This window comes from Hakea prostrata, chromosome 4 (genome assembly GCF_041222555.1).
Source record: "Hakea prostrata isolate BN-2017 chromosome 4, UWA_Hpros_2, whole genome shotgun sequence".
In the NCBI taxonomy this organism is placed as follows: Eukaryota; Viridiplantae; Streptophyta; class Magnoliopsida; order Proteales; family Proteaceae; genus Hakea; species Hakea prostrata.
This window is the reverse complement of record NC_142603.1, coordinates 15,957,271-15,983,809: the sequence shown is the minus strand read 5'-3', so window position 1 is coordinate 15,983,809 and position 26,539 is coordinate 15,957,271. Positions and strand designations below refer to the sequence as shown.

At 40.1% G+C, this 26,539-nt stretch overlaps 1 protein-coding gene across 1 annotated transcript; it reads left to right on the top strand.

The window, feature by feature from the left end:
• The first annotated feature begins 1,747 nt into the window (after positions 1–1,747).
• LOC149018165 (glucose-6-phosphate isomerase 1, chloroplastic-like) lies at positions 1,748–26,241 on the top strand. Its single transcript, XM_089152483.1, has 14 exons — positions 1,748–2,487; positions 5,272–5,394; positions 7,219–7,317; positions 7,430–7,513; positions 9,322–9,465; positions 9,561–9,626; positions 18,989–19,057; positions 19,168–19,275; positions 20,157–20,209; positions 21,908–22,046; positions 23,405–23,561; positions 23,760–23,838; positions 25,648–25,714; positions 25,820–26,241. The coding sequence occupies exons 1-14, from the start codon at positions 1,906–1,908 to the stop codon at positions 25,946–25,948; spliced, it is 1,899 nt and encodes a 632-aa protein (XP_089008609.1). The 5' UTR covers positions 1,748–1,905; the 3' UTR covers positions 25,949–26,241.
• The last annotated feature ends 298 nt before the right edge of the window (positions 26,242–26,539 follow it).

Here is a 26,539-nt window from a genome sequence, read left to right as displayed (position 1 = left end):
AATTTATATCCCTTAATTTGGTATGGTACTAATTCAGTACAGTTTTGATACATACCGACAGTATGAGTACCTAAAATCGGAACTGTACCGAAGAAATTCGGTTTCAGTACATAACGTAGCGAATTTTGAATGGTATGATACGGTGCGATTTTAAACGGTGCGATTCGGTACGATTAAACGGTTTTGATATGCAATTGACACCCTTACGTAAGGTATGCATAATTTTTTTTCCTTCTTCAATATTACATTATTATATCATAGTATTTGACTATTTGTATGAGTCTGATAAGGATTTCCTTTCTAGAAACTCCCATGCATGTTTTAACATTTTTTTTTTCTTTTAAAGGGAATATCGATGTGTCATTTGTCTCTAACACACCTAGTTGGTTTGGCTTTGACCGTAAAGTATTATTTATTTACTATTGAGATGGTGGACAATCAACCAAATGCTTGTAATATAGCGATGAACATCTGCTTGCTTCATTTTCTTTAACAAAGTGTCCAATTTCTTTTTTAATTATAGTTCTTCTTGTTCTAATTTTGTTTAAGTGTTTTTTTTCATACAGGCATTGAAAAATTCTTTATCTCAGATGAAGCCCCTGAAGATACAAAGAAGCACACATCTTCGTATAGACAATTAATACAATCTAAAAATATGGTAGTGTTTTTTGCATGTTGACTACCTATGAATTACGAAATTGCATGAGAGAGACAACTGCATGAGATACTTGAACAGCACAAGTTTGGGGTTAATTGGTCTATAAAAAATGATGAGAATGGCTGGATATCGGAACTGAGATTTAGTTACAGCCATCGTGTCTCAGCTCTTTATCGTCGCATCTCAGTCGCTTGAAGGTTACCTTTGGTTTCGACCTGAAACCAAATCCATCGCAAGCACAAAACTAGGTTTTCATCGAATGTCGTTGTTGAAAGCTACCGAAGAGGAGATGTGAGTTTGCATACCTTCGAAATTCTTCTAGCGGTAGAGAAGCTAACATTGCGTGAACACAAATGGGGTTTTATTGGGAAAGATTTATCAGTTTTGTTTTTGTTCTTTCGAAAAAACATGTTTTAGATGTTCTGCAAATGGTGTTCTTGAGACCAATTTTTGTGCCGGTTCATTCTTTAAGAACAGAAGAACGAACCGTTTTATCAAACACTTCTAATCCGTTCTTTAGTTCTCAAAGACTAAAAGAACACCAGAAACGTTCTTTCAGAGTGTTACCAAACGCACCCTGAAATAATTCTCATTTCTGTTATTTTGTTTTTAAAATTCTGATGACCCATACGATTTACATAGTTTTTTTTTTTTTTTGTGAGAATCATTTTTAGTCATCTATTAGTAAATATGTACATTATTTTGGATGAGAATAAAAAATAAATTAATTAAGATTTAAGAGTAGAAGTATTTTGTTGGAATATCAAATATCAACTAGATCCAGACATGGAATATTCTGTAGGGGTGTTTCTGTAATTACAAAAATACAGCGCCGGTGCCGGGGTCCGAGGAGCCGTCGTTTCAGATCAGGCACGAGAACTCCACCACTAACAGTCACACCTGTTAACAAAACAAAATAAAGTATAAATTATGTACGGATACGTGGGCGACTTTTTATTTTAAATTTTTTAAGGGTTTAACTTCAGTATAGCGCATTAAATACACAGTACTGTGAGGCCAAACGGTTGAGATTGGATCTCGACCGTTGGTGGAAAATGCTGCGCATTTACGCATTCAAGTCTGCCGGTGTTTCTAAACCTACACCATCGCCTGCAAATGCACACCTGAGACAGCTCCATTTGTTCCCGTGTTCGCTGGCACGAGAGTGAGATACTCGAGATCCAAGAGAGTCGTATATAAATGTGCGAGTGAGGCTTCCTCTGAGTGGATCACTTCAAGTTCCTTCGATGGCGACGACTTTCTCAGGTGTTTGTACTTCTTCATCATCAACTTTTAAGCCCGAACCTCTCGCCGGAAAAACTGCTGCAACTTCGTTCGTATACTCTTTCCGATCCCTTCGCAAGGATACGGTCCTCGCTCCGAGTCGTTTGAAGCTCGTTGCTCAATTCTCTGATCGGAATTCGAATCCCAAACCGCCTCAGTCCGTCGCTCGGGAAGTTCCGGCGAGTTTATCGAAGATCGATGGCGTTCTGAAGCAGAGTAAGGGATTGGAGAAGGATGCGATCGTTTTGTGGAGTCGATATGTGGAATGGTTGTACCAGCACAAGGAGTTGGGGTTATACCTTGATGTAAGCCGGATTGGTTTTACGGATGAGTTTTTTGAGCAGATGGAGCCCAAGTTTCAGGCTGCTTTCAAGGCGATGCAGGAACTTGAAAAGGGCGCAATTGCCAATCCTGATGAGGGACGGATGGTTGGTCATTACTGGCTTCGTAACTCTCAGCTTGTTCCTAAATCTTCTCTACGCTCGCAGATTGACAACACGCTCGATGCTATCTGCAGTTTTGCCGATGATGTTATTGGTGGTAAGGTTGGGCCATCATCTTCCTCTCCCCCATGCATTTATTTTAAAACCTATATTTTATGCTTCATAGAACAACAGAAAAAACAGTCCAGCGGGAATGCTGTTGTGCCATATATTGGTTTCTTGATTCTGGTTTGGGACGGCTTCAAATAAGTAGGCTTCAAAATCAAGTCGTCCGATGTTCGTTTGCATCTTATCTCTAGAGTCTAAACAAAAAGGATATATGAAAGAACCTAGGAGGAGAATTTCAGTTGGTGAATGAATGTAACAGTAATTGAACCTTTGATTCTTCTTGACCACAATGAGTCTACGAGGACCTTCTTTCGTTGATGTTGCCAAATGGATGGAATCTTGTAACAAGAAAGGATTTTTCGAGGTTTCTGCTTTTCTATTAATCTGAAGATATCATCAAATCCATTGCAGATGGCATCTGTCCTTATATTTACCCTTAGGAACAGCTTTTTAGTCACCAAATTGGTGAATTTCAATGGTAAAAAAGAGCTCCTGAAAACTTGGAAGTCATGGGTTGCAAATCCTATGTGGCGCAGCAGGGAGTTTGGCATACATTGGCAGTGTGCTGATGCTAGCGGGGGCAGCCAATGTGTGCCACACACAATGCTGCACGACAGAGGTCTAGGTCTGCCATTTTATACAGTATTTTTGTTTTCCATTAATGAAATAATACAATTTCGCACTGTTGAGAAGAACTGTGTCCTAAGGGTAAAAACATTGATTTTTTACTAGAAAGTGTAAGGGCATGATTTTGTAACAAACCTTGGTTACAACATTAGTCTTTTACTTCATATTGATATACTGGCAAAGCTGCCTGTAATACTGTTCCCTGCCATGGTTTTAGTGCACAGTATTGGTACGAGTGACACAGAAAGTGATATGGTACCGGACTTGGTATTGTTAGGTATCGGACAGACTCACCCTAAATTTCTCCCAAAAATGGAATTTTGGACTTCATTACCCCTTATCTGTTTTGTGCAACTGATACAGTGTTGGTATCAATAATGTGCAAAGCCTGATGTAAATCGTTTCTGAGGGCAGCATGGGGCCTGGGATTACTTCCTGAAACCCTACGACCCCTAATCACTCCAGGGGTATTTTGGTCATTTTAGCCAAATTTCGTGGAGTCCAAATTAGGGTGTCATTGGATCCAGCATGTTAGCGGGACTGTTTTGTAAGTTTTTTAAGAGTCCTTATGAGGGTTGGATTCGTAGTATGTGAAGGAGTCCATTTGGTTGTTCTAGTCCTTGCAAGGAACCAATATCTACTCTTGGAATTCAAATTGGAACTCGCTGCAGTATGTTATGAATGTTACTTGTTTGAGTTAAAATAGTAAGATGCTTAGTTAAAATAGTAAGATTCTTAATTAGAATTGAATTGCGAGTTAGAATCTAAGTTAGTTTTTTAAGTTGAGTCCTACTGTGTTTTCTTTTTAAAGGCTACTGATAAGACTTTGTACTCGGTAGTCAGCAAGTTGAATTGATGGATGAAATTATGATCGAGCTTTCAAGGCAACCAAAGGAGGTCGTACATTCCTAGAGGAGCCTGTGGCTACTTCAGAGATTGATCTTCTGCAGCTTTCTGCACTTACAGCAACCTTCTTCAAGTCCAGCAGCCATATTCCATCTTCAAGTTAGTGCAAGCCTCCGATCCCATCCTAGAACTTCTCTTCTTCTCTACCACCTGCAGCCCTTCCATCCCCTTCGCAGGCAATCTGCACCCCCTTCCCAACCCTGCAGCTGCTTTAGGATACCTTCCCCTTAAGTATCAATTAAACCCCTATCCTCCCCTAATCCTAAACCATAGTTACAGCCCCTCCCCCTTACCCTTTTCTTCTTCTAAATCTTGCATTGCTTCTGGAAATTCCAGAAAGCTGCAAAACAGAAGTGCAGCAGCTCATCTAGACCCTATAGGAGTCTGTACCCTAGATCTAGATCCTGTCCTTTGTAGATTCAGACCTACACCTAATCCCCTACCTTTGACCATAAATTCCAGTCCCCTTCCCACACTTAAGAGTTAAGACCCTAGAAAATACTGCAATTCATCATCTTCATTAGAAAACCCTGAACCTAGAAACATCAAAAACCTAAAACTACTTAACCAATTAACCAAATATTAAACTCTATTAGGATTAGCATCCCCATCCTCCTAAAACACTTGAGCTGACCCTAACCCTAATCCAAACCCCAGAAACCCTAACTGTCCAAAACCTAGAACTAAAACTGAATTTTGAAATTTAGATTACAGCAAGGTGTAAAGCTTGAAAACCTAAAACTGTTGACCCTTAAGCCTGGCCAAAACTACCCTAACCATAGCCTAACCCATACAACCCTAATCTATCCAAAGTCCATCCACCAAATGTATTTTCAGCCCTAGGAGACTGCTGATTCCCAGGGAAGAGGATCCTGAAGTGAGCTTGGCTCTAGGCCAGCATTCAACCAATTAAACCCTAGATCCTGGTTCACATCAAAACCGGTATGGGCCATACGATATCTATAGCTTGATCCATGTTCCTTCTTTTTGCAAATCAGTGAAGCATATCGCCTACATGATTCTTGTTCTGCTCTTCTATGGTCGAAACAGTGCTAGATCATTAGAAAGAACAAAGTAAAACAATGGGAAAGAAGTGTCTTATTAGTTAAAATACTCGAGTGCAAGTGTGCAACTTAATTTGTATGTTACACTTTTGCAGACAAAAACTAATGAACTTTAGCAGTAGCAGTCATGCTTTTGTTGATTAGCTTAGTCATTCTATATTTGGCATCCTAATAACTGCAGATCAAGCCCCCATCATCTCCAGAGGGCCGTTTTACTCATGTGCTTGCTGTGGGAATTGGTGGTTCAGCTTTGGGACCACAGTTTGTTGCAGAGGCTTTGGCTCCTGATAATCCTCCTCTCAAGGTATGTCCGGGTTTGTGTTCTTGTAAGATAGTACTTTCCTTTCTACATTTCTGCTTCCTCAGGCTACAGCTGTCTTGTTTTTAAGTAATTAGTATTGGTATAGAACCTCTTTTTTTTTTTGGTTGAAGTTGAGCATTTCCTTTTCCCCTTTTAATCCCTACTTTGTTTAATTGTTGAACACTGGCTGTGCGAATATTTAATCATGGTTATTTATGTCTTTTTTTGCAACTGTTTGGTACATGGACTTTCTTTGAGTTAATTAAACCTTCTGTGTCCAAACTTATGTCCTCTACTGCATAACAACTCATTATCACAACTAGCTGCTCCTTATTTTTTTCAACTATTGGCTATTATCAGGTTATGTTGGCTGTCTTCATTTGATAGTTCGCAGACTCTGCTAACTCTGGGAGTTTTGTGCACTGGATATGGTCTTTATTAGAAATGTTCATTTATGATGTTGAGTGCTATTATTGTAATGAGATCTCTGCATTCTCATCTACTTCATGCTAACTCCATGAACCTGCTATTTTTCCCTTAAAAATTTTATATTTCAAGACAATTATCGTCCAAATGGAGCCAAATGAGGTAGTAGTAGGCCTAAATTGACTATTGAAGTTGTAAGAAAGGATATGCAATGTGGTAGGACTAGATGCTCATGTGTATGCTATCTGGAAGACTAGAACCTGTGTGGCTGATCCTAATTAAAGAGATGTTCTTGGAATGCTACCTTGACTGGGTCTGTGAATTATCTTTGTAGATGCATAAATTTGTTATTATTACTTCTCATCTCTTTTACTTAACCCTTAAGGATCCATGTAGCTTTCCCCATTGATTTGGGATAAGGCTATGGTTGTTGTTGACTTCTTGTTGTATTTTCCAAATGAATAAAGTTGCCTAAGGTCACTTCATCAATGGAAATTACTTGTGCTTTCAATAAACTCTAGTTCTGAGATGTTAGTATACTGGGGGTTGAAGAAACTTGTGCTTGTTACATCATTGAACTTTTCCACAAATTCAAGTGCTTGAGATGTTAGTCAATGTCATCTTAGGGCGCGTTTGATAATGTTCTTAAAAACGTTTTTGGCGTTCTTCTGTTCTTTGGGAACGGAAGAACGGGTTAGAGGCGTTTGATAAAACGGTTCATTCTTTTGTTCTTTAAGAACGGATCGGTCAGAAAAGTGTTCTAAAGAACGCTTTTTGCAGAAAATCAAAAAGACGTTTTTACCAAAGAACAGAAACGGAAGTGATAAAATTCGTTCAAATTGAAGCCTTAGAACAAGTTTATCAAACACCCACTTATTTTTCAACCCAAAAAAAAAAAGAAAAGAAAAAACACCAACATATTCTATTAGTGCTCTAAAAATATTTTCAGAACGGATTTATCAAACGCCCATTTTCAAGCAAAAAATGATCTTTTAGCACATAAACATTAAAAAAATGGTTTTGCATAAGAACTGGTTTCTCAGAACGGAAACGTTACCAAACGCATACTTATCTGTTATATGGGTGATATCAGATTCTTACTTACTCTGTCCCTTTCTTTTTGTAGCTCTTATGATTAAGACAATTTTAACTATCAACTAGTAGTGCTTTGAGCATTTTGTTTAATTGTGTCCTTGGTCATGCTAATATTGCTGCTGATTTAAGCTAGATAGATAGTAGGATTCTGCTGACCACTTTCTGTTGAAGATAATTAAGTTTCGTAATTTCATTTTGGTGTTGACTACCTTCTTAATTGGAGATCAAGCTTATGTTATTATCTTGTTTGGATCCTATTGAGATATGACAGGTAGTTATTATTTATTTATTTTCATCTTGTGGTAGATAAGATTTATCGATAATACAGACCCAGCTGGAATTGATCATCAAATTGCACAGCTTGGACCAGAATTGGCATCTACACTTGTGGTAGTGACTTCCAAGGTAAATCCATTGTAGTAGTTTTTCCTCCTTTGTGAATTTTTCAGAAATTCAGTCTAGTAAAATATCTTTGATGTAAATTCCTCATGTAATGGCATATTAAACATTTACTCAGAGTGGAGGTACTCCTGAAACTCGAAATGGTCTACTGGAAGTACAAAAGGCATTCCGGGATGCTGGCCTTGATTTCTCAAAACAGGTTTGATTTTAGGTTCTTCTCTCTGCATTCTTGGTGAATCTTTACACTTTAGATGCTAACTTCATTTTAGCTGGTACTGGAATTAGAGTGTATATGGGCCCACTGTTCCATATTTTTAATAAACTAGAGTAAAATCAGTTCATCATAAGGATGATGTCTTCTTCCCGTTATAATTTAACTGTTTGTCATAATTCATGAACCTTCTCCTCCATACCTTATGGTGCCCTCAAGGGTGGATTCAAGATTCAACATTGGGGGGAGCCGGATAATGAGAGTCTAGATCACTTCTTCACCGGGGGAGCATTGATGCTTTTTCGCCACACATTGTATGGGCCCATGTGGGATTTACTAAGGATCCCACCTTTGAATTATATTATCAAGTTTAGACATGGGTCTACAGGTATTAAAAATATAGGTAATCATTAATAATGTTATTTTTACCCTTACAAAAATATAAGTAAATTATTTACCAAAAAAAAGGCATATGAAAGCATAAGAATAGCTAACAAATAAATATCTTATAAAATACTTTTTAGTTTTAATTATTTTTTTCATATATAAAAAATAATATAAAAAATTACAAAATCAACATTAGAGGAAAAAAAATGATTTCAACAATAGAAAGCTAGATGCAAACCAAACGAATCATGGTAGTTTGTTACTTTACAAATTCTAAAAATTCAATTCACAATATAAAAATCAAATAAAAAGAATGATAAAATATAATTGAGGAAGAGAGACCAATAAATTCGAATAAAAAGGAAAAGAGAGAGAGAGAGAGAGAGAGGGGGGGGGAGAGAGAGAGAGAGAGAGAGAGAGAGAGAGAGAGAGAGAGAGAGAGAGAGAGAGAGAGAGAGAGAGAGAGAGAGAGAGAGAGAGAAATTGGAGAAAGAGGAGAAAATACATGATTGTGGAGAAGATGATTGTGGAGAAGATTTAAGAATAAACTCCTTACCTTTAGCTTTTCCAAGTTTTCTTTTTCTCTAAGCCACATGTGAAAAAAGAAGAGAGATGAGAAAATAAATAGGAATGGAAAGAGAGAATCAATAGGGAGAGATTTCAGCGATTATGAGTTAGTCTTTAGTTGGATTTAACTTTTTCTTCCTTGAAAATAGGGGTTCAATCATAACCATTGGATAATTATTGGGGATGACAATTATACCCATCGTCTTTACCTTTAAATTTTTTTTCAATATTTGGGGGGGTCAAAAAGTGATTTTCACATGTAAGAAGAGAAAAATTAGGAAAAAATAAAGAAACTAAATTTTTCAAAAAAGTTGGGGGGGCATGGCGGCATGGCCCCAACGTGGCTCTGCCACTGGGTGCCCTTATTCTCTTTTGCACTTTGTTGATTTTGAGCCACATTCTTATCATGTAGTCCCATATATAGCAAGACTATTCTATTTCACTATTCCTTATGATTGGCTGTGTCAATTGTTGGTAAATCAGTTAGTTCCAGTTGGGCAATCTACTACCAACTAACTAGGCTTAACTCTACAATCCCCAATTGCCATTTATTAGCTAACTGTATAACCATTAGGTCCACATTGCCTATCTTCCCTGATTGAAGTCAATGGGATTGGGTGTTGCCTCTATATCTGTGTATTTTTAATGCTTGGCCCTTTTTTTTCCTTGAATATTTTATGACCTATGCAAAATTTCCTATATTTTGAGCTGTCACAACTGTGTAACTGACTTAAATTTGATCCAATACAAACTATTTTAGCAGCACCTACATGTTCTCCTTTTCCTTCTGTGGGTTGGAATAGCAGAAATGTCATCCTTTTTTTTGGTTAATTGCTATGCAGGGTGTTGCTATTACGCAAGAAAATTCATTGTTGGATAATACAGCAAGACTAGAGGGCTGGGTGGCAAGATTTCCGATGTTTGACTGGGTGGGAGGTAGAACTTCTGTAATGTCTGCTGTTGGTCTGCTTCCAGCAGCACTCCAGGCATGTATTTACCTTAATGTCTTGGGCTATATTTAGCTTTCTCCATCCTCTTCCTTATTGTGGATTACTATTTAACAAAATGACTGTCTTTGCAGGGAATTAATATCAAAGAAATGCTTGCTGGTGCATCGCTGATGGATGAGGCAACCAGGACCACTGTGGTAAGTTCTGCTGTCTATCTGGTCACTGTTAAATAATTATGAGGGAAAAGGTTCTCTGAGCATCTGGGGTAGGTTACCCTAGCACCTGAGCATCTATTTCTCCTCACAGAAATAACCTTTCTCTCTTCAATTTACATTACCATTTTGTCACACCTTGTTGGTGCTTTCCAGTCTCCTCTATGTCACTTGTTCGAAGAACCATCTCTCATATCATTAACATCAATATTATTGTTGCTGATGCTATTGAAGAGTTTTTCGGTTGTCTTGGAGAATTGAAATAACAACTCTATCAATACAGGCAGTTCATCCTCTATACTCTGTAATAAATAAGATCTTTAGCAGCTGCTAAGATGCAATTTTTTTATTAAGATCTTTAGCAGCTGCTAAGATGCAATTTTTTTATTTTTTATTTTGGGGGGGGGGGGTACAAAGGCAACAAGGGCTGGAGCCCTATTAAAGCCAGAAAGGCTCAAAGCTGAAAAACATACCTAAAGGGAAAGAGGGAAATCACAAATGCCAAAGACCAGAGGCCAGGTTACGTTGGACTGAAACTAATTTTTCCTCTTTTCTTCTTCTTCCTCCTATGGAACTCGAAATTCACAATGAAATCTCTATTGACATGACACCCTTTATTAGTGCGGTTGCTTCTCCTGCACCCATCATACTCCAAGGCATTGGAAGGATTAGGGGTTCCGAGATAGGTAGCATCGCCAAAGTTGCTCAGAGTTGAGTTTTTTATTTTTTATTTTATACTAAACCAAAGCTTGATATTAATTAAGGTGGCAAATACATATAGTAGTAGGGTCAATTACATTTAGTGCCTTGTTATGGTCTAAGGAGGATACAAATGCTAAATACATGAGCCATTTGTGGAGTGTGGTGTCACTAAGAATCATTAAGCTTGCTCAGAGTTGTATTGTTATAACCAGTTTCTTGAAGAAGCAAGAAGGGAGTCTAAGGACCCACATCCCATGACCTCCAATGGAGGAATGGCCAGATGTTCCTCGATCACAGGGCCCAATGATGGGTACTGGATGAACGGAATCTATCTGAAGAGAATGGACTGGCTGGGGATTTAAGGAAACTATTAATACCCAATGTAGGAGGAGGGAGGTAGGGGAAAGGAGATTTGGGGCTGGGGAAGGGGAAGGATAAGGAGCAGGACCTGGCCCACCAGGGAAAGAGGGAGGGGACTGGGGTGCATAAGGACTGAGCTAGACCCCAGCAGTAGAGAAAAAGAGTGGGGGGGCTCGGGGGGTGAAGTGAGGGAGTGGGCCAGTGGGTCCACAGGAAGAGGAGAGAGATGGGTTGCTAAGATGCAATATTTGTTATGTATGCTGTTTAAAGGATGTCTTATGCTTGAGAAACCTTTCTAAAAGGGAAACACACTATTTTCCTAGATGACAAGCATTATGTTATAGATTTGTCGTAAAAATGGATATGAAGGGAGAATAGAGAAGTTGGAGGAAAGGGTATTTATTTGTTGCCAATTGTAGACATGAAAGGCAACTCATCTTGTACATGTTTATTGAAAAGGTACAGAAACAAATGCTACGTCTAAGGAATTATCTGCAGTAAAGCTGCACAATGTGAAAAAAATGTTCTTCCCCTGGGGATCCGCATTGAGGACAAATTTCCTTGGTGATATCAACTTCAAAATCTTTGTTCATTCCTCATTTTCACTTTTTTGTTGGATGAATAATATATTAAAAAACAGAAAGAAAACAAGAGAGCATATACAAAGGGGAAAGAGGGGGGAGGGAGAACAGCTAAGAAGAAGACTGAAAGGGAGAAGAGAGACTCCAAGAACTAACAATCAGCCTATTTCTTGGAGAATCAGCAATAGGGAGTGGGGAAGAGAGCGAAGTCTCATCGAAACATCAAAATAGATGGCATTCCAAATCCTATCATGGGATCGGGATTTGGAAGTCCATCTTCTCAAGTTACGCTCCCACCAAAGATGGTGGATAGTGGCTGCAAAGACTAGCTTACCCACAAGGTCACAGATAGTGGCACCGGCAAAGGTTCTCAAGGTCCATTTCCAATCTCGAACAAAGCCAAAAGGACGTCGCGATCTAGGCCAAATGGAGGCTAGGGCAAGGGTCCAAAGACTCCAAACAGAGCGGGAGAGTGGGCAACCAAAGAAGAGATGGTCCAGGTCCTCTGAACTATTCCAACAAATGGCACAGTTGGGGCTAGCGGGAATGTGGCAGCTAATGAGAAAAGCTTGGGTAGGTAGGGCTAGGTTAAGGGCTCTCCAAAGGGTTAGGGAGTGGCGAGGGATGTGGCCTTTAAACCAAACAAGAAGACACCAAGGGACCGGGGGGGAGGGGGTTCTAATAAGATTCCAAGCCGAGGCGGTAGAAAAGGGGGTAGAGGGGGAATGAAGCCATGTGATGCGGTCCGCGGTGAGGGGTAAGAGGGGAGGGAGGGAGTTCCAAACCTGTGTGAGACAGGGGTGAGGAATAGTGGACCAAGTCTCAAGGGAAATAAAAGTGGAGAGGGGGGTGGATTTTGGGATATGTGAGTTATACACAGTTCTAGGGCCAAGTAAGGTGAACAGGATACCCATCGGATGCCAAGGGTCGAGACACCAATAAAAATCTGGATAGAAATGGCGAAGATAGCACAATCACGGAGAAGCAAGAGCTTTCTCCAGATCCAGGAGGGGTTAGCAGGGAGAGAGGCAGTCCACAGGGAGTCATTCTTAAGAAGGTAGGAATAGACCCAAGAGACCCAAATGGAGTCATGTTTGGAGGCAATCTTCCAAATGAGTTTCATCAGGCAAGCCATATTCATGTCAGAAATACGGCGGATTCCAAGACCTCCTTCAAATTTGGGTCGCCAAATGGATTTCCAAGGGATGGGATGGAGGAAGCGGGAGACTTCTTGGCCTTTCCAGAGGAAGGCACAAAAGATGGATTCCAAAGAGCGGATAGAGGATTTGGGAAAGGAAAAGATACCGCACCAATAGAGATAGGAGGATTGGAGGACAGATCGAATGAGCACTACTCTCCTAGAAAACGAAAGAAGCTTACCCTTCCAGAGTTGAAGCTTTTTCCTAATGTGATCAAGCATGGGGGAGCAGTGGTGGCAGGTTAGCCTACCCGGGATAAGGGGAAGGCCAAGATAGGAAACTAGGAAAGGAGCCTAGGGTAAACCTAGTAAGCAGGAGGAGGGAAGCTCGAGTAGAGTCCGAAATACCAGAGAGAAAGATGGTAGATTTCTCAAAATTAACTCTGAGGCCCGAGAGAGATTCAAAGAGAGAGAGGGTGGAAAGAATGGATGAGATAGAGGAATGGTCAGCTTTAGAGAAGATCATGAGGTCATCCGCGATGGCCAAGTGCGTAAGCTTCAAGGATCTACACTTAGGAATTGGAGAGATGAGCATTTGATCAGTTTTGGATTGGAGGAGACGGGAGAGCACTTCAAGGCCTAAGGTGAAGAGATAAGGGGAGAGGGGACATCCTTGGCGGATGCCGACACGAGAAGCAAAAAAACTAGCAGGAGAGCCATTAGTAATAATTGAGAAATGGGGGGTGGAGATGCAGGTCTCAATCCAGTGGATGAAGGGGGAGGGGAAACCCATGGATGACAGGACTTCACTAATAAAATTCCAGCGGATGGAGTCAAAAGCTTTGTGGAGATCAACTTTCATAAGGGCAGGCTGGGCAGCTGGGGAGTGAGTAGATCTGTCAAAACCTCGGATAACCTCAGCACAGAGGAGGATATTGTCAGAAATGCTACGACCAACAATAAAAGTTGATTGATTTGGGCTCACCAGAGAGGGAATGACCAACTTAAGTCGGTTGGCCAAGACTTTGGCAATGAATTTATAGAGGAGATTGCAGAGGGAAATTGGAAGGAAATCCGAGAGGGAGGAAGCGCCAGGCTTTTTGGGGATGAGACAGAGAAAAGTGTTGTTGATGGAGGAAAGCTGGGAGGGATTAAGGAAGAAGCTACGGATAGCATGGATGAGGTCGGCCTCAATGAAGTCCCAAGTGGCAAGGAAGAATCCCATACTGAAGCCGTTAGGGCCAGGAGCCCTATTAGCTTTATGGGATTGGATAGCTATATGGATCTCCTCGGGGAGGGGATGGAGCCAGAGGGAAGAATAATGGGCAAGGTCAATGAATTTGTTAAGAATGGAAGGATTGAGGGGGGGACGAGGAGGGATAGCGGAGGGGGAGAGGAGGTTCGAAAAGAAGGAGACAACTTCCTCCTTGATACTAGGGGGGTCATAGATCCAGTCACCCCCACTAGTAAGAAGGCAAGGAAGGCTATTGAAGTTGTGGCGAGCTTTAAGAGAACGGTGGAAATAAGCAGTGTTGGCATCTCCAAGCTCGAGCCACTTGATGCGGGATTTTTGGCGGAGAAAATTTTCCTCTTGGGAAGCAAGCGAGGAGAGAAGTAAGGAAAGGGATTTTTCTTCCTTAGCAAAGGATAGGCTAAGAGGGTCAGACTGAAGAAGAGATTGAATTCTAGAGAGATCAACATGACACGAGGAGATTCTAGAGGAGATGTTACCAAAGGAAGAGGAATTCTAGGAACGAAGAGCCACTTTGGTATTACGAAGCCTGTGGGCAAAAGCCACAAGGGGGAGAGAGAAGCAATGGGTGGGCTGGGACCAAGCATTGAAGACAGTGGGGAGAAAGGAGGGGTTGGAGGTCCACATATCAAAGAATTTGAAGGGCTTGGGACCAAAAGATGGATGATCAAGGAGGCTAAGAAGGCAGGGAGAGTGATCCGAGAGGAGGGGGGGGGGGAGAAAAGGGCATGAGAGGAGGGGAAATGGGAGAGCCAAGGTTCATTGACAAGAAATCTATCAAGCTTTGAAGCAATACGGGCGTTCCTAGCTCTACGATTTTGCCAAGTTAAACGGTGGCCAATCCAACGGAGATCCGAAACACCTACATCATCAATCCAAGAATTGAAAGCATCAACAGCCATAGGGTCAGGGGGGTTACCTCTAATGTGTTCATTCGAGAAACGAACAATGTTGAAGTCACCCCCAATACCCCAGGGTTGATCCACCAGGGAAGATGAGATAGATTGAAGATCAGACCAAAGGGGAGCTCTATCAGAAGGGCGGTTGAAACCATAAACAATGGACAGATAGAAAGAGGGGGATGAGGTAGAGGATAGATGAAAGTGTAAGATTTGAGAGGAAGAGAAGAGAAGAGTTGGTTGGAATTTTGAAGGATCCCAAAGGACCCAAATTCGGCCATTAGAAGAATGGGAGGAATTGGAGAGGAAAGACAAAGAGGGGGCAATGGAGTTGGCAATCCGACGGGCATTGTCACAATGAACATGTGTTTCAAGCAAAGCAAAAAAAGAAGCTTTAGACTCACGGATAGTTTGTTTTAAATCAGCTTGCTTAGCTAGGGAATTTAGGCACCTAACATTCCAAAAGATGATGTCAGTCATTTAAATAAACATGGGAGTTGGCAGTATTGAAGTTGCGGGGGGTGGGGAATCATCTTGCCTATCAAGTATGCATGAATGATTATCCAAAAACAAGGGAGGGGATGTCTCACACAGGGATGAACTTAAGGGGGAGGGGGATCCAAAAATGTCAAGGTCAATGGTTGAAGTAGAGCCAGGGGATGAAGGTTTGCACGTACGGTTCTGTAGCGGGGATTCTTTGAATAGAATGAACGATCGTAACGGATGTCAACTCAATCCGAAGGAAATTATGCGGAAGCGGAGTGGAGATGGGTTCGGTGGAGAGGGGAGAGACATCAGCCGAAGCCTCAAGGGTGAAGTTAGCACAAGAAGGGCGGAGGTTTAAAATGATGGGGTGAGGTGGGCAGGCTAAAAGAGGGATAGATGGGCTAGGGTTTAATGGGTTAGTTGGAAGGGTTTGTTTAGGGAGTTTAGATGGGGGGATGAGCTGGTTGGGCTTATTGGTTTAGGACCAAAGGCAATTCGGGTTTTGTGTTTACAAATGTTGGGCTTTGAAAATGGGCCAGAGATGGTACGGTTTAGAGGACCATAAGTGAGAGGGGTAATGGGCTTTGGGCCAGGATGTAAAGGCCCAGCAAGGGAGGGTTTCGTAGAAGATGATAAAAGGTGAGGCGGTGGTGAGAGGGGGATATTAAAGCAGGTAAACAGGGTTTGGGGAGAGGCGGTTGGGAGGTAGCGATAGGTTGCAGGGAGGCGGAGGTCAGAGATGAGGTGTGGTGACTCAATGTGGAAGAAAGCAGAGGGACAGGGTTTGCGACAGGTTCAGGGCCAGCTTGAGAAGGGAAACTTACCTGGGAAATAGTCGCAGATGCCAGAACTATCGATGACCCAAAGGCAACAGACTTAAGAGGTGCAGCTGTTGGCGAATCAGCGAACGAGAGAGGACAAGGTGAAGTAGGTGCAGGATCAGGCATAACGGGCACAGATGGAGCAGGCGTTGGCAGCAAAGTAGACGTACGGAGGCTCTTATTTTTTTTCTTTCTTCTTCGGTAGGTTTTCCCGGCGAGAGAGGTAGCCGGCGGCATGGCAGCAACAGTAGCATCAGCGGTAGCGGAAGCATCAACAGTAATGAGTTCCAGTTTGTTGATCAAGTTACACGGAACAACAGATTCTAGAGGGGACATCAATTCAACTAAAGGGGGCGTCGGCAAGATAGCACAGTTCGAGAGCATATGGCCATCGACATCAGAGGCAGGCAGCAAGGTCTCCCGAGGAGAGAGATTTGCAGCAGTGGCATTTGTCGTTACAACAGGAACAAATTGAGGAAGACTAGCAGAAGAAGTTGCAGAGGTGACAGGAGCGAGTGAACAGCCGAGCACGAAGGGGCCTCGTGGCCAAAACTTAGATAGAGATGGCAGTGCGAAGGAACCCAGTCGTACATGATAATTTGGTTGAGATGCTTGCCTGAGTCGTCAACAATAGAGATACATGGCGGCAGGGGCTTCGAGGCAGGAACATCCACGCAGATATGAGCATAGGAAAGACGTTCCAACCTGGAAGTTTTCAGGTCCGATCGAAGAGGACGACCCAAAGCAGAGCCGATACGGCTAAGGCATTCACGGTTCCAAAATTCCAAGGGAAGTCTAGGAAGGTTGAGCCCAAGGGGGAGAGAATTGAAATTATCCTGTCGTAGAGGCATAGAGGGTTCCCAAGGCTTGATGAAAATTGTAGATTTCCCAACATACCAAGGAGAGCCTTCGATGGCTTTAGAGTGACAAGCAGAAGAAGAGAACTTGAAAAGAAGAATCCCTTTATCGATAACGAAAGAGTCCAGGGAGTCGATTGAGTTCCATTGTTTGGCAAGGGAGGCTTTAATGATACCCAAGGGGGGGCAAGGTCCAAGGAATTGACCAAGAACAGCAAGCTTCCAGCGGAGGATCTCAGGATTAGTAGCAGAAGATGGGCAACGAACCAACGGGACAGGGGAAGCAGAAGGGGAAGGAGGGATGAAGGAAAGATTGCGATCAGGGGTGGCGGGATGGAAGAGGGAATTCCAGGCAGACGGAAGGGGATGGGGAGAAGCTTGAGGAATGGTGGAAGACGGAGGATGGATAACAGAGGGGAGGGGGTTTGAAGTGGTGAAAGGCAATGGCAAAGGAGGGACAGGGGAGGCGGAAGGGGGGTCCATCAAGGGACGGCAGACAAACGGAGAGGAAAAAGGGTTATCGGAGAAGAAGCAGGGTCACCGGAGACACATTTTCACTTATTAGGCTTTAGTAAGCACAATTCGTCGACTAAATGTCCTGATCATTTTATGATGTGCTGCACGTCTATGTCATTGGTCGAAATGCAGTAATTCTGTGTTGGTCTTAAAGATTGTTAATTTTGATTGAAATGCACCTAATTATTCAAGGGAGGAGCTTTGCGGAAAGTAGGCAAGTTTGGTACCTTCATTGACAAACTTCATAACTGCTTGGTTTTAACGATAGTATTCTGCCAAATATTTCAGAATGTAATCTGTGAATCCATCTTTTGCAAGCACCATTTTATGTAGTTCAACTTCTCAGCACTTGTCATTCTGCTTTCATGTGAAGAAAAAGATCAATGTCTGCAGATGTTTGCATAATCAACTAGAAGTGGATGTATAAGTTTGTAACTTCCGTGGCATTGTACACGTTTTTCCCTTAAATTTTGTTGTTATTCTTTGCTGCATATTGATAGGACCCTGGATCCAGCCCTGTAAAGGATGCCTCTCTCCTGCTTAATTTCAATTGCAAACACAGCACCACACACGCACACACTGCAATTCGTTAAACCAATACTAAGATGGATAACAAAAGGACAGCAATACAAGATGATCCCCAAGCTTAAATCCCCTATTGCACTGCCTTTTAACTGAGGGTCTTCCCCTCACATATGAGCTATGCTTGCCCTTTCCTTACACAAAATTCTCCTTGTCACAGTCCCTCTCTTCCCCTTAATATAGCCCTCGCACAATCCTAACAAACTACTTTCCAAGTTTGGAATTGATCCCCTACAACTCCCTTGTACTCTACTCCTGTGGTGTATGTCCCTCAATATTGGTGTCTTAAGACTCTTAGCCATGGTCCCTCAATATTGGTGTCTTAAGACTATGCATACAGGCGTAGAATCATCAACATACATGAATTGTTTGATAGAATGGTTACATGTACAACAAGTCAATAAAATACAATGACCAATTAGAAGTGATGGTGTATCACATATATTAAGTTGAAGCCCATATATCAAGTATGCATATGTATTCAAAATACATAATTTAAGAAAAAAAAAATTAAATCAGAAAAAAAAAAAGAAAAAAGTAGCAAATAAAAAAAAATAAAAATAAAAACTTTAACTAGACACAATCATAGATCATAGTCCTAGATTAAACATGTATTAATTTCAAGGCAATACAAGATCATTTAAGGCATGAACAAAACAAAAATAAAAAATGGGAAGTTTGGAACTATTGGGTATGGCTCATGCTTCACATTCTAGTGCTGCTGGAGTTACCTTTGTAAGCTTAAGAGGTGTTTGGAGGCAAAAGAAGAGCAAAAAAGTGTTTGAAGGCAAAGGAGTTGTGAAATTAGGTGAAATGGGATAGAAATCAACAAAACCAAGGAAAAACAAGTTAGAGTGTCGAAACTTGCAAAATTTCAATTGAAACTTGTGAAATTTAGGATGAAACCAATGATTTCAACAAAATCTTGAAGGTTTCATTTCAATTTCCGAAAATGCGTGTGATTTTGGTCGAAATTTCAACCATTTCAATCGAAATTTATTCCAAGCTCTTAACGCATGTAGTTGGCGGATAGCTGAAAGTTTCATGGTTCAGATTTTTCTACCAACAGTATATTCTTGATCCATTAAGATTGTTTATTTATTTATTTTTCATCCATTCTTCTGTTATTTTATATCTTCTTTACATTGTGTAGGTCAAGGATAATCCTGCAGCTTTGCTCTCTTTATGCTGGTATTGGGCTTCTGATGGAGTGGGATCTAAGGTTTGCATTTTAGATCTTTCAGTCATTCATAATGTATTCACTGCCTGACTTCTCTTTATCAGGAAACCGCTCACAAATGGTTGTTCTTTGGCTTCTTTTTTTCCCCACAGGATATGGTTGTACTACCTTATAAAGATAGTATGTTACTGTTTAGTAGGTATTTGCAGCAGTTGGTCATGGAATCACTTGGAAAGGAGTTTGACCTAGATGGTAATCGGGTATGCATTTAATCAACATACTGATACAGTTATTATGTTTCCAAATTTCAATGTTTCATTTGTAGGCTAAATGGTTTCTGATGGAAAATATGGACTTCATGTTGATAGATACTTCTAAATTGCCTTTATCAAATAGTTTGAGATTTTCCCCAAACCAGAGAAATTACAGACTGAATTTGTCATGTGTAAGGACCATGTTGTCGGTTTGAAGCCAATGGTACAGTGGAAGCAGATCAAAGAATGTCACTTTTGCATGCGAATTTGGATTAAGATGAAATAAATTAGATTTATTTAGGAATTGTTTAGGTATTCCTTAGATAAAATACAGGCTGTTTCCAATTTTTGAACCCATAACCCCTTGGTCACAACGGAACAAACTTTACCACTGCACCAAGGCCTGCACTGACTTCAAAGTTTTTGGTAATTGGAGTTGATTTTGGTTTGTCAGCTACTAAACATCATTGAACCTTTATGCATTGAGTTTTGCATGCTCTTGATTTGTTGATTCACAGACTTCCATTTTGTACCCCGAAGTCCAAACAGCCATGGGGTGAACAATCTAACATCTATATGACCATATATAATTATCTTGTTTATGTCCCCTGCATATTGTCTGCTTTGGAGAGTAAAGATGTAGGACTTGGTTGGGAGTAATTGCTACCGGGTGGAAGGTGATGATCCCTAACATCTATTTCCTCCTTATGATTGAGTGACACAGGACTCTGCTCTAAACCTCTAATGTTGCAAAAAGATATCCCCTCAAAACTATTTTACATACTGTGAGTTAAATTGAAGAGTAAACTGATCTGTTAAGATCTTTGGTAGACTTTAATCAATTATCTGAATGTCTTATGCTTTGTTCAATCTCATTGTTATGACAGGTGAATCAAGGGATTACTGTCTATGGGAACAAAGGGAGCACAGATCAACATGCGTGAGTTTCTCACTTGTATTTTAGAAATTATATAGGGGTGGTGCTTATCAATTATATAGCGATAGATGCGTTAACATCTGTAATTCCTTTATATGGGATAAGCTTGGTGAAAAAGAAAGTATCTCCTTACTGCCTAACTTTTTCAGTAATTAGGAGAAAGAAATAGAAAAAAAAATCATGTTTAAATTCATTATCATAGTTATCAAAACAGTAAGGCAACCACAGCATTTGAGGGCTTCCAAATTGCCTTGGCGATTAGGCGGCCGCTTCACATTGCCTTGGCAAGCGAAGTGTTCCAGTGAAATGTTTTTTATACAACCATTTTATGTGGCACAAATGGCATATAGAGCTTCTATAATTCTACTTACAAGCTATATTAAGGAGTCCTAATAATGCAAGATACTCAGAAAAACAAACCAACATAAGTTCACCAAATCACAATACAAAAACAACATAGAATAATAACATATTATTTATATAAATTATAAGTATGAAGGTAATAATTATACATACTTCTTTCTATTCTAAAACCCCAATTGACCCAGCATATTTCACAATTAGGTTTTATGGTGTTTCTCCTACCCACTCGACTCTATGTTATCGTAAATTGGTCCTATGCTTCATGTTTCATGATTACAAAGTAACCACCAATAATTTGCTTTGCTGTATTGCAGAATCATTTTAACCTATTAAATAACCCCAGAAAAAATGAGGACTCGACACGAATAGTTCGAAAAGTTATTGCCTGGCCCCTATGGCATTATATGGTGTCCAAGGCATTGCCTGGGCATCGGCTCAACTCCTAGATACACGAAGTGGTTAATTATCTGCATGTACATAAAACAGTCCAAAGCCTAGGCCTTCCAATAATGTGTTGATGCCTAAATGTTGCCTTGGCATCACCTAAGCAATACTTGATAACCATGGTTATGATACACGTCAACTTAAAAAACATACACGACGATGACAGCTTTTGATAGTGACATAATAAGGGAAAGAAACCCGTTTTACTGAACTTTTGGGAATAATATGAGTACAATCAATAGAAGGTTGTAACTTCAAAGTTCACGACTCTAGTGACAACAATAGGCACCCATGTATATGGGCATAACTCCTGTAACAAGGGTTGGTGAAAAAGAAATTATAACCTTACCTTTTTGCCCTTGTAGTGTAACACAATTGTTCTTTTCAATGAGAGTAAACCCAGTCATTTGGCATGTGATAATGAGTTATGAGACTACATATTGGTGTCACTCTCTAATATTTTGGGAATGCTTTTGCATCTTGACTTAAATAACTTCTTTGAATAAGAGAAGGGATAAACCAAAGAAGGTTACAACATCTCTATTCCTCAATTTGGTAATAGCAAGCTGCAGTATATATGTCTATTTATGCCTGGGGCACTCTTACCAATGGTATGAACTCTCCCATAGACCAGGATTTTCGAAGCTCTGATTTGCGACTTGGAAACTCCAGTGGGCCTGAAAATTTAACATGTTGGTGTGGGTCTTGTAGCTATACCATCATAAAATTTAGTCCCCTTCTAAACTGTCACGTGGTAAATTTTTATGGCAGTAAAATATACTTCTACATCTTCTTTTGCAGAAGGCCACTTATAACTATAGATTATGTATATCTATGCACGCATTATATTTGATTTAAAAAAATGATCAAGCCTACCTAATTACTTTTGTGCAGCTACATTCAGCAGCTGAGGGATGGGGTACACAACTTCTTTGTTACCTTTATTGAAGTATTACGTGATCGGCCCCCCGGCCATGATTGGGAGCTTGAACCAGGTGTCACTTGTGGCGACTACCTGTTTGGATTTTTACAGGTTAGCCTATTTGTCATGGTTGTTCGACTTGTTATGAGGACACCATCTGTAGTATTCACAAATTTGAGAGTATTGTTTGGACCAAGAAATTTATCCTGCTTTTAGTACTTATCTTGGTGATGTTGCTGTTCTTCTGTGTTGATGATCAATGCACTATACTGGGGGAATAAAGGATTAAGTTTTAATGCTATAATCTGTTTCCACCCTTCCAAATTTTGTGCAGTAAATTTGGCATTTCAATGGGACTTATTTGGGCTCTTTGGTGGATTTTGATTTGAGGATTAGGCTGATGAATTGAGTCTATAAGACCTTATCACTTCTTCCTCTTAACAACAATGAAGATCAAATTGTCACCTTTGAGTTATTTAACATACATTTAGTCAGAGCAAACTTGATGGGATGTCTCAAGTCTCAAGCAGAGACATTTTGTTCATTTTGGTAAGCAAATTGTTTTGTTGATTAAAAGGGCCTAAACCTGATATTCAACTTTAGGCATCTAAAGCAACTACAATACAAAATATATTTTCTGCTGTTATATTATTGTGGTACCCATATTATAAAATTCTTGCCATCTAACACAATAAATTCTAGAGCAAATTGTACTGGCACCCCAAAATGGAGGCCTTAAAGCATTGACACCCCACTTTATGTTTAAAAAACACAGAGACCCCAAAATTGGATTTTCATTGGATATATTTGTCCAATTTATCACTCAAAACAGTTAAATCACATTTATTTTCTTTCAATTCCAAAAATATCCCTATAATAAACTGTGATTTAACTGTTTTGAGTGATAAATTGGACAAATATATCCAATGAAAATCCAATTTTGGGGTCTCTATGTTTTTTAAACATAAAATGGGGTGTCATTGCTTTAAGGTTTCCATTTTGGGTGCCAGTGCAATTTGCTCCAAATTTTATAAAGCTGCACCAGGATATGTTGTTCTGAACTATGTCTTCCTGTAACCGTGGTAAGTAGTTAGCTGTCACATGAGAGTTAAATTGCCATGCAACCTTTTTTGTTTAAATTTCTATTAATAATTATTGTTATCCTCCATTACAAGTCACATATGGTTATGAAAGTTTGAACTGTATGTTCTGAAGGCTGAATCAGTATATCCATGTATAAGTAGAAGCAACCCAAGTTTCATTTCGTTTTATCATGTTGCCTGAAGGAAATGTCAGTTGATTTGCAGCTGATAATACAACATTACTTGAATGCATTGTTACTGCTGGTTGAAGTCGAAGTTGAATGCTTTTATGGATGAATAATTCAATATTAGTGTTGGCCGTAGAAACTAAGTAGGGTTTATCTTTGTACCACCGCTTGCCAAATGCTGATTGTGAGTCTGCAACAGGGAACAAGATCTGCCCTTTATGCCAACAACCGTGAATCCATCACGGTTACAGTGCAAGAAGTGACACCTAGAACTGTGGGGGCTTTAATAGCATTGTATGAACGAGCTGTTGGGTTTTATGCATCTTTGGTCAATATTAATGCCTACCACCAACCAGGTATGTATTTTTTTTTCTCCCTTTTCTAGCATTAAGGTCTTGTTATCATTATAAGACAAAATGAGACATCTCTTGCAATTTCTGAAGCCTTATGTCGTATTTGGTAGCAAATGCATCTCATGCAGAGCTATTTCATGCTATTGGTGCCTATTATTTTGATCAGTCTTCCCTGTTCTAATTTTCATAACTCTTTTTCAGGTGTGGAGGCTGGGAAAAAGGCTGCTGGAGAAGTGTTGGCACTTCAGAAGAGGGTTTTGGCTGTACTAAATGAGGCTAGGTACTTTATTGTCTGGATTCATGATTGGGGTTGGGGACCTAGGACTAGGTTTTATAGTTTTTTCAGTTATGGTTTGAAGGATCTAGGATTAGGGTTTCACAGTCTTAAGACTAGGATTTGGGAATCTAGGGCAGCAAGGAATTAGGGTTTGGGAATTTTAGGCAGCAGAGGAACTAGGCTTTAGAATAGGGTTTGGGAATATTGGGTGGCAAAGGAATTAGGGCTTAGAATTTTTCAATTTTTTTTCTTTTTGGGTTGGATGAGGTTCGTAAAGTTTGGGACAGATCTGACCTTGAATTTTGATTCTCTAGAGAAGTCTGAAAATTCAAGAAAATTAGGATTCTCATCCTCTGCAATTCATTTTCCTGAAATTAGTGTTTAAGATTGTGACACATGGCAACTAGTTGTCATTAAAATCCAATTAGAAACTACCTCCAGTGAATCCCTAGAATTTTTCCCAAATTCCAACTTTGAGATATATCCATCTTTTAATGGAGCAGAAATTGGTAGAAGATGAATGGGATGAACTGAATGGTTACTTACCAAATATAGAGGGCATAGGATGGAGAGGAATGGACGAAGTGAAGGCAGACCCGCAGTCTGCCGAAGGAAAATTCCTTCAATCTGAAACCCTTGATGCTTGACACCTTGATCTCTCCTTGCAACGAAGCTCTCAATAATTTTATTCATCAAATCTCATGTCACAGCTAGGCTGTCTAACTTTAGCCTTTATTACTGACTCCTAACAAGACTTAACATCAAAAACAGAATTTAAATAAGACTTCTACTTCAAACAGAACTCTTACATAACTCAACCAAAGCTGACTCAAATAATAGTTTAAAAACAGATTTAGACTCCTAAAAAACACCTAATTGTAATTATGCCCAGATGGGTTTGGGTAGGGCTGTCAAAATGACCACAATACCCCAGGTATCGAATTATGCTTCTAATGCTGCTGGGCAGTAACCTAGGCAGCTGGACCTCCATCACCTTTATTGTAGTCAACAAGAATTTCAAATGCTTAGTGCTTTTTTTTTTTTTTAGTCAGGGGGGGGTTTATTTATCTGAAGCAGACTGGAAATTTGCCCTTTTAAGTGCATTTTGAATGACATCAGCTTACAGCTGTAAAGAAAGATGTTGATTCTTTTCAATGAAAGATGCTAAAATTGAGGAAAAGAAGGCCGGGGGGGGTTTGTGTTGGTGGGAGAACGTGTGGTCATTCTTGGTGTGCCCACTGCAATTTTTCTTTAGTATGAATTTCATCTTCTTTTGTACCAAGACCTCTTCTGCTACTGCATATTACTACAACTTGATAGTCCCATTTGCTATTTTATGTATCGTGCAATAGCTAAAGGATGACTGCCACCTCCAACCCAAACTTGCTCATAAGAAAACATTATAAGAAATTGAAGAATGACTTTAAAGTGAAAAGGAGCAGTTACTCTCACCCGATCACTGGAAATCCAGATGCCCTCTTTCAGAGCAAGGTGATCCCTAGGATGCTAGACCATCACATTCACTTAATGAAAGAGATATCAGAACCTGCTCTTCCACATCCTTTTTCTTCTTCCCCCTTCTCATCACTTGTTTCACTGTAGTGAAATCTCTTTCTAGAATTCAAAATTTTCCATACTTCCAGTGCTTTATGATGAAAGAATTTCAATAGGTCTCATACAAGGAAGCCTAGCTCCCACGGTTATTAAGTTCCAAGATTAATAATGGGATTGTGTTTCTCTTGATGAACCAAATATATCCATTTGGCCCTTGGAAAATTGGTGTATGATTCTTTGCTTTTGTGTGTGTTTCAGCTGCAGAGAACCTGCAGAATCATTGACGCTAGAAGAGATTGCAGATCGTTGCCATGCTCCTGAAGAAGTAAATCTGACTACTTTTGACCACATCACATAAAACATTTGTGGCATGTGATGTTTATTTTCGTACAGAAGTGTATTAAGCTAATTTTTAGTGTTTGTGTGGCAGATTGAAATGATATACAAGATTATTGCACACATGGCAGCAAATGATAGAGCACTCATTACTGAAGGCAGCTGTGGTTCACCTCAAAGCATCAAAGTTGTCCTTGGGGAATGTACGGTTGATATGATGTAAGAAAAAGCTCAGAAACTAATTTTCATGTCTTGTTCATAAGGTCGGAGAAAAAGCTCTGATAAATGAGTTTAGCCTTATATTAACTCATAATCATGGAATGATGGTGGTTCGAACTTCGAATTGCGTAGTAATGTCTTTTGTTTAGATCTTCGTTAATAAAATGGGAATGGCTTCTCTTCTATACTGAAAAAACTCAACTGGTCTAGGTGTGAGCTGCGGGTTAGTTTTGTGCTGCTACTGATGCAACTTTAATCTTTGAATATTGGTCATTGGCTTGCATCGTTTGATTTAAAGTTTGATTTACTGCTTCTGTTGACGAGTTTGTTTCTTTTGCCATTTTGTCTGTGCTTGATTAAAAGCTCCCTTTCTGTAGCAACACAGCTCTGCTGCAATTGTTGCCAGTAAAGCTAATCAGATGAGTCCAAATATTAACACGTAAGTGTAAAAAAATAAGTCCAAATATTCTTTTCTGCACCTGCGGTTTAAATTGTTTCCTGCAATTTCTGGGTGCTTCAAATCAGCCTATTCCTTGGCATATGCCTGAGAATATCTATGAATTGGATTGTAACTGAGAGGGTATGAAGAAGGAAG